General features: G+C 32.0%; 1 protein-coding gene across 1 annotated transcript; it reads left to right on the top strand.

Annotated features, from left to right (window-relative positions):
* The first annotated feature begins 2,312 nt into the window (after nucleotides 1-2,312).
* LOC107816507 (hydroxymethylglutaryl-CoA synthase) lies at nucleotides 2,313-7,584 on the top strand. Its single transcript, XM_016642230.2, has 12 exons — nucleotides 2,313-2,706; nucleotides 3,877-3,983; nucleotides 4,184-4,316; nucleotides 4,767-4,910; nucleotides 5,149-5,307; nucleotides 5,828-5,901; nucleotides 5,991-6,066; nucleotides 6,165-6,220; nucleotides 6,307-6,394; nucleotides 6,572-6,712; nucleotides 6,810-6,959; nucleotides 7,128-7,584. Exons 1-12 carry the CDS (start codon nucleotides 2,632-2,634, stop codon nucleotides 7,314-7,316), a joined length of 1,392 nt encoding a protein of 463 aa, XP_016497716.2. The 5' UTR covers nucleotides 2,313-2,631; the 3' UTR covers nucleotides 7,317-7,584.
* Nucleotides 7,585-8,309: the final 725 nt, after the last annotated feature.

Here is an 8,309-nt window from a genome sequence, read left to right as displayed (position 1 = left end):
TCGCAAGTCACAAATCACCAAGAAGATAATCAAACTTTAACCCAATTAATAAATAAAAAAGGTTATCGAACCACTTCCTAAAATGATTCACTTTTTGGACCGTGATACTATTTTTTGCGTGACACGCTTTTCTCTTTTAACATATACTTATATTTATTTTATTTGTAGTACGTGTAAAAAAAATGACTTCTTTTTATATTCGGAAATAATTTACCTTTATGCAATGATTTATAGCCACACAAAAATATATGTGCCTCATTTTACACCACAAGGTCAAAAGAATTCTTTTTTTCCTTAAACTTCGTGCCCAATCAAATAAGTTTACATATATTGAAATAGATGACGTAAAAAAGAATGAGATCTTTATATTTAAGAATAATTTGATTTTAATAAAATAATTTTAGGGTCTATGGGAAACATCATCTCTACCTTCATAAGGTAGGGATATGTATGCATACATATTATTCTTCCTATATCTCACTTGTAAAATTACACTGAGTTTTTTTTATTGTTGTTATAATAAGATAATTTATGACCATGCAATTGTATATGATTTGTTTTACCTTACAAATTTCGAATTTTTTTTTCTTTTTTATACTTCATACTGAATTAGTTAACTTAAAATGAAAAGATGAAGTAATTTTCAAGGTAAAAAAAATAAGTAATTCCTACATTCTAGGTAGTCCATTCAAATGGTGCTAATTCTTTTTGCGAAATAAAAAATAATAAATAAAAAATTCAATTTAAAAAATCAGAAATTGTGATGACTGATTTATTTATTAATCTTTGAAAAGCATGTTTTGGAAAAGAAATAAAGCAATTGACTAGTTTAACCAATTTGAAACTTTTGAAAGTAATAAAAGTCGTATAAAGAGGAAATAATATTAAGCATTTTGAGTTGTCTCAATAATCATATAAATTGTGACGGATACAACACATTCCTTAAAAATATGATTTAACTTTTAGTGTCGGTTTGGAAAGTCACTCGATTTTTAGAATTGGTGTAATTACTAGGGTAATAATTACATAACCTAATAATTACGACGATCAGTTTGTTTGTCACAACGTAATTACAGTGTAATTACAAATATACTGTTTGGTTGCACAAGTGTAATTACATAGTTAGATTAAATTTTAAATGAATGATCAAAACTTAAAAATTTAAAGTAATAAATATATGGCTATAAATAATTTTTTATAAGTATAAATGATGTTAGATTTGGTATTTAAGATGCATATTTTGTCTTGAATATACACTAATTAGCTAGTAATCATATATTTATAACTAATATTAAAAAAATAATTGATATATATTTTTCAAATTAATAATATTTAGTTTAATTGATTATAAAAATTAAAAACATACATTTTGTAAGAACATCATGAAATGCGTGTTTGATAAAATAAATTAATATTTATAAATATAATGTCATAACATTATGCAAATATTTGACAAAACTAATCTACCAATTCTATCTGAAAAATGAACAACATGCAATGTGAAATAACAAGCCAATACTACTAAAACAAGTAAATTATAACCATAAATATAACACAATTCCAAACTCCAAAAAAAAAAAATACTTTAACATATGTCAAATTCCAACATAATAAAAATAAGTTCCAATACAACTTAAGATTATGAAACATAATAAGTTTATAACCTCATTCAACAACGAAATTCTACTTTAATGACATCACTCATTATATGCCAATTTTGTTTATGACTCATTATTTTTAATATTAAGAGGTGTAGTTTCAAAAACTAGAATAATAACGCAGTTACGTTAAATGAAGAAAATAAAATAAATAAGAAATAAAATATATGAGCAATTACATTGAATCACAAGAAATAAAGGTAAGGAAATAAAAGATAAATAATGTACAAAAAATTATTTTAAAATTAAAATAAAAAGTTATAAAGAAAATAAAATAAAATAAGAACAAAAAGGAAAGAAATTAAAAAGTAACATTATAATTACACATTCTAATTACCATCAATTCTCACTTCCCCTTGGGAATTGGAGAATCCAATTATACCCAATTTCATGCTGAATTACTTGGTCAGACAAACATGTCAAACTGTGTAATTACACCCAAATCTAATTCCTAGGTGACTTTTCAAACAGGTTCTTAAACACATTCAGTAAAATAATTTATATTATTGACGTAATATAATCAGTTATAGACTTAAGGTGAATTACCTACCATATTTTCTAGATTATTAAGCCAGATTGATATAAACAATTAAAACACAATCAATTCTTAAGTGACTTCATTCTTTATATGTGTACAAATTAAACTATTTTTACATATTGGAACTTCTCAAATTATTAGACTAGGAGGAAGCTCTCTCTCTCTTTCTCTCTCTTACTTTGCATTTATTAATATTTTGGGGAAAATGAAAATTGGTTGTTACGAAGTCTGCATTTGAGGGCTGGGGCAAACTACTATATATAATCCCCAACGGAAACATGAAATAATTCACCTTCTTTTTTTTTCTTCTTCTTCTTCTCCTCGAATCACTCACGCATTTCCCATCTCTCTTTTTCTTCTGTTAAACAAAACATTCTCTCCTATTTTTGAGGGAGAAATTGTTTGGATCTGTTCCGTTTACTCAAAGAAGAATCAATGGCACCTCCTCAACAGAAGAATGTCGGAATCCTCGCCATGGAAATTTACTTCCCTCCTACTTGCATTCAGCAGGTAATTAATCTCCTTTATACTTACAGACACAACATATGCGTTTTGGAATTTATGAATCTGTTTCAATATCGTAATTTTCGCTTTAATTTTAATTGAGAGAGAAATGAAATACGAGCTTCTTATTTTCTGTTGCGCGATCGGAAATATAGATTTCTACGCCTTTTTAGTTTTATGATTAGGAGTCCTGAAGTTCATTAAAAAGTTGTCTTTTATGTTTATTTATTGAAAAGAAATTTACTGCTGCCGATTTTACTTTTTCGATGTGGAATGAAATTTTAAAGAGGAACGACTGGGAAAATGCATGCGATTTTCTGATTTATAAGTTTGAAGCTTTTTCTCATTTTAATATACAGAGAGAGTCTCCTGCTTCCCTGTTATACATAGAAACTAATGCTTCCGTCCCATTTTTTTGTGGCTTTGTTCGACTAGGCACAAAGTTTAGGAAAGAAAGATAGATGTACTCAAACTTGTGGTCTTAAAATAAGCCATAGACATTTATGTGGCTGTAAAGTATTTCATTAAGGGTAAAATGATAAGATTAAAGTTAAATTGTTTCTAAATATATAAAAAATGTCATTCTTTTTTTGGACAGAGTAAAAAAGAAAGCGTGCATACATGCATTGGGATAGGGGGAATCATTATTTATCATGCTTAAGATGATTTCTACCAAAAGAATGTGATTTTGTAGTATAGCTTGCAAGTATAGATATTAATGCATGTAATTGATATTGAGTGCATTCTTTTCGAAACTTCCTAATATGCTCATGTGGTAGCTATGTACTCTATAATCATTTTGCTCCATTCTGGTCAATTTCATTGTAATTCTCAACTAAATCTTAATACCTATACAGTCCTCTGCATTCATCGATCGGTGGTGCTTTGCTAAGTTCATATTAACTCCAAAAGATTGTTGGTCTTCTTCATATACTTTCCCCCCCTGTAATTTTAGGTCTATCTCACCTCTTTTAGCACTTTCAGTAGTTAGCCCACCTTCAATCTATGTTGCATTTTGCCCCCATAGAGCTCTATAAGCTCTTTTCAAACATTATTAATGTAATTAACACTTGATTACAGTTATCAGTTTATGAGTAAGATAAATCAGTTAGTAAAATTGTAGGGAGTTAGTTTTCTGATTTCTGCTAAATTCTTGTTCCTATTAACTATGTATAGGAAGTATTGGAAGCTCATGATGGAGCAAGCAAAGGGAAATACACAATTGGTCTTGGACAAGATTGTATGGGCTTTTGCACTGAGGTTGAAGATGTTATATCAATGAGGTATTGCCTCCATCGCTTTTGACTAATGTTCACTGGCTTTAGAAGCTCATAATGCAAAATTGCTCTGTTGTTTGAAGTTGTCAGTAAATTATCTGGTTATTCTCTATTTTAAAGTAGTTTGTTTACTTAACGTAACTGAATGAGAAAGCAATTTGATTTTGGTATCACATAATTATTCTTATTATATTGTTTGTCTTCAGTTTGACAGCTGTTAATTCCCTTCTGGAGAAGTATGCTGTTGATCCAAAGCAAGTTGGTAGACTGGAAGTTGGAAGTGAGACTGTTATCGATAAAAGCAAATCCATCAAGACGTTCCTGATGCAAATATTTGAGGTAATTCTAAGTTCCTAGTGAGCATTGGTTTAGTAAATCGAATGACCTCCTCTTTCCCATTTTATGTTATGGTGCAGTTCAAGCTGTGTCTTATCTCCTAATTCTGTGATATAGTATAAGAATGACCTCCTCTGACTGAAGTAAATGAAAACTTAGTTATTTGTCTGTCCTCAGTTACTGCACCAGCACAAAGATGCGCAGCCAAAGAGACATGATATTTCTCAATTCACTTAATACTGCATCATCTGCTATTCCATGCAGCTCTTTTCTAATCCATCATGAGTTTCCTTACTTTTCAACCACTGTTCTTAGTGAATTGGCCTTGATTGTTCGGTTGCATCAGCTATGTTGTTTGTCTTTCTTAAATTCTACTTCCCCTATTAAAGCTTTATGTTTTAGTATCTCATTAATTGTAATGTGTCTTGTCTCCTGGCCATGTGAAACATGCAGAAATGTGGGAATAGTGACATTGAAGGAGTTGACTCAACTAATGCATGCTACGGTGGAACTGCTGCATTGTTCAACTGTGTGAATTGGGTGGAGAGCTCTTCATGGGATGGACGTTATGGACTTGTTGTATGCACAGATAGTGCGGTAATGATCATCACCGATAAACATTCTATAGTATCTCTATTGTCTAATAGACTTTAAATTTACATTCTTTATTTGGCATGTAGCTAGAAATAGACCGGGACCTCTAAGTTGCAATAATATGGTTATATTGAATCATCTTCCATTTAATGTGATTCATGGCTATATCTGTAAAATTTATGTAATGTTCTTCCTTAAGAGGTAAGATGAATCCTATTCACTTATTGGATGTTTTTTATAGGTCTATGCTGAAGGACCTGCTAGGCCAACTGGAGGAGCTGCTGCCGTTGCTATGCTAATTGGGCCTGATGCCCCTATTGTTTTTGAAAGCAAGATCAGGGCTAGCCATATGGCTCATGTCTATGATTTTTACAAACCTATCCTAGACAGTGAATATCCAGTAATTCCCTCTTATCCTTGCAAGTCTGATTAATTATCTGTTTTCACAGGCATGCTTTACGCCTTTTTTCCCCCCAATTTAGTCTCACATGGCCTTAAAATTATTTTTAAGATGGAAAAACACTCATTCTTACGATAAATTTCTTCTGTACTTTTTGTCAGTTGAATCTCAAGTGGCTTCTAAATCGTTCTTTTGGGTGGAAAAGCACTCGTTCTCATAAAATAAATTTCCTTTCTATTTCTTTTTACATGTTCGAGCAATATCATTTGCTAGTTTTAGCTTTGTGCCTCTTTCTTTTCTTGCTTTCCTTATTTCTTTCTTAAGTTTCTAGTTCATCTGGTAATTCTAAGTAATTCTGTAATGTTTCTTTAAAAGCTGTAGCATACAGATTCTAAATAGAAGGATGGTTGACTTGGTTAACACTGGAAAAAGTAGGATTGATGATAATTTTTTTTAAAACCTTCTTTTATATCTCTTTTTTGTTCACCCTGTGAGGTGTGATGAATATTGTTGACTGCAGGTGGTTGATGGCAAGCTTTCACAAACTTGTTATCTCATGGCACTTGATGCTTGCTACAAGAGCGTATGCAACAAGTAAGCTGCTCGGTGGAAACATTCTCCCATTAGGAAGTCAGTCTCTTGATTATCTTGTATTAATTGCTTTGCGGTGTTTCATATTCTAGATATGAGAAATTGGAAAGCAAGCAGTTTTCGATTGCTGATGCAGCCTACTTTGTGTTCCATTCACCGTACAACAAGGTAGTTTATAGAGTCTATTGTGGATTGATGACTTTATTTGTACTTCTTTTCTATCTGAAATTTTATTGACACTTGAATGTTTTGTTTAAATCCTGCAGCTTGTACAAAAGAGCTTTGCTCGGCTGTTGTTCAATGATTTTTTGAGGAATGCTTGGTGGGTTGCAAGTTTCTCTTTCATAGGATTTTTCTTTTTATCATCTAAAAGGAATTTTGTTGACTAAGAACTTTTTCCATTTTCAGCTCTATCGATGAATCTGCCAAAGAAAAGCTTGCACCATTTTTGTCCCTAAGCGGTGATGAAAGCTACCAAAGCCGTGATCTTGAGAAGGTTCACTCTTGAATTCTACACTCTTTCTTCCTCGAAAGACATTCTCGTTCATTTTCTAGTGATCTGAAATATCATTTTTTTAAACACTAAAAATGAAGTCTTAAGTAGGATAAATTGCTCTCAGAGCTATGTGCATTGTGATTGGAACTAACAGCGGATTATTTTAACCATGTACAGACATCCCAGCAAGTTGCAAAACCATTTTACGATGAGAAGGTGCAGCCTACCACATTAATACCAAAACAAGTTGGCAACATGTACACTGCTTCTCTGTATGCTGCTTTTGCATCACTCCTTCACAATAAGCACAACACATTGGTAATCAGGAGTTACTTTTCCCCTTTTGGTCCTGTTGTTTGTTCAGTACTATTATCAACCTGCTTGTTCTAGTTTCTGAATGATTTTGTTACCACAGGCTGGACAGCGGGTAATGTTGTTCTCCTATGGTAGTGGATCAACTGCAACAATGTTCTCACTCAAGCTTAATGAAGGTCAACATCCTTTTAGCTTGTCAAACATTGCAAGCGCGATGAATGTTGCAGAGAAGTTGAAATCAAGACACGAGGTATGTGCTATTTTCATCTATACATATAATATGCAGACTTTGACAATGTTACCAACTCTACCGAAGCTAGAAGACCAAGAAGTTGATACATTTGTAGCTTGCAAATCTTTTTCATATCATGTCTATCTTTTCAACATAACCATCCTTGACATCAATCTTATATGACAGTTGGCTCCTGAAAAATTCGTCGAAATAATGCAACTAATGGAGCATAGATATGGGGCCAAGGACTTTGTCACAAGCAAAGATTGTAGCCTTCTAGCTCCAGGAACTTACTACCTCACAGAGGTTGATTCCAAGTACAGAAGATTCTATGCCAAGAAAGCTACTGAGAATGGACTGGCAAATGGTCACTGAAGATAGTCCCAGCACCTAAGGGTAACGCCACAAATTTGCTTGTGCTCTTTTAGTTGTCAGAGCATAGGGAATAATGTCCTAGTAAAGTTGTTTCTATTTATATAGTGTCTTTTGTTGATTAGCTTCAATGCTTTTCTTTTTTGTATTTCATTTTTTTTCCAATTAAAGTTTACTAATTCGATGTTTATTGTGTTTGTCTTAGAGATTGTAGATGATTGACAAATCATCAATGTAATCTTGATTGAAATTCAATGAGTAGATTTTCTGACCTCTGCACTCATAGTCTTATTTGTTTGTGAACTTCTAAAATATAATCAAAGTAGGTGTACCCTCATGTTGTAGTAAATTCTCAGTCAGCATTTTCAATGTAAATAGGAAAATTATAATACAAGATTTTTGGCAAAGCAGCAGTAAGAAAAGTAGGAAATTCTTAGCATTGAACATGAAGCACAGGTGACTGTACTACGGGTCGAGAGAAGTTCGAAGCAAATATTTCGCTATACAAGAAAAGTCCATTTATGTTTAGCAAATGACTCTTTTTATTTATTTTGGAATTTATGGACTTCTAAGATCACGTCTAAATCTTGAGCAAATTGAAAACTATTAGTGCTGCTCTGTTGGTAAACATTTTGAAGTGTGGAATAAGATCAGGTTGTTCACTTTGGACTACCTGGTAGGGAAACATTCAATGTGGATAAGATCATGTCGGCTCAAACATCACTCAATTGTGAAATCATGAAAGCTGAAGCTTTCGTGGAATTAATCAGAAGACATGGCATTTACCAGTCAGAAGAGAATATCCCAATATGGTAAAGGACCAGCGAATTAATCTATATCTATTACTATATTAAAAAGCACGAAAGTCCTTAGTGAAATGTTGTTCGTCTTTTTTACTCTCTGGAAATAAGGTTCGCACTAGACTAAATAGTTTTGATCTCGAAGCTAATTCTTAGGACTTTGAAATTAAATCAAATTTATTACTTATTAAATCTT

The sequence above is a fragment of the Nicotiana tabacum genome, chromosome 15, assembly GCF_000715075.1.
Source record: "Nicotiana tabacum cultivar K326 chromosome 15, ASM71507v2, whole genome shotgun sequence".
NCBI lineage: Eukaryota > Viridiplantae > Streptophyta > Magnoliopsida > Solanales > Solanaceae > Nicotiana > Nicotiana tabacum.
This window is presented reverse-complemented; position numbering and strand designations above follow the sequence as displayed.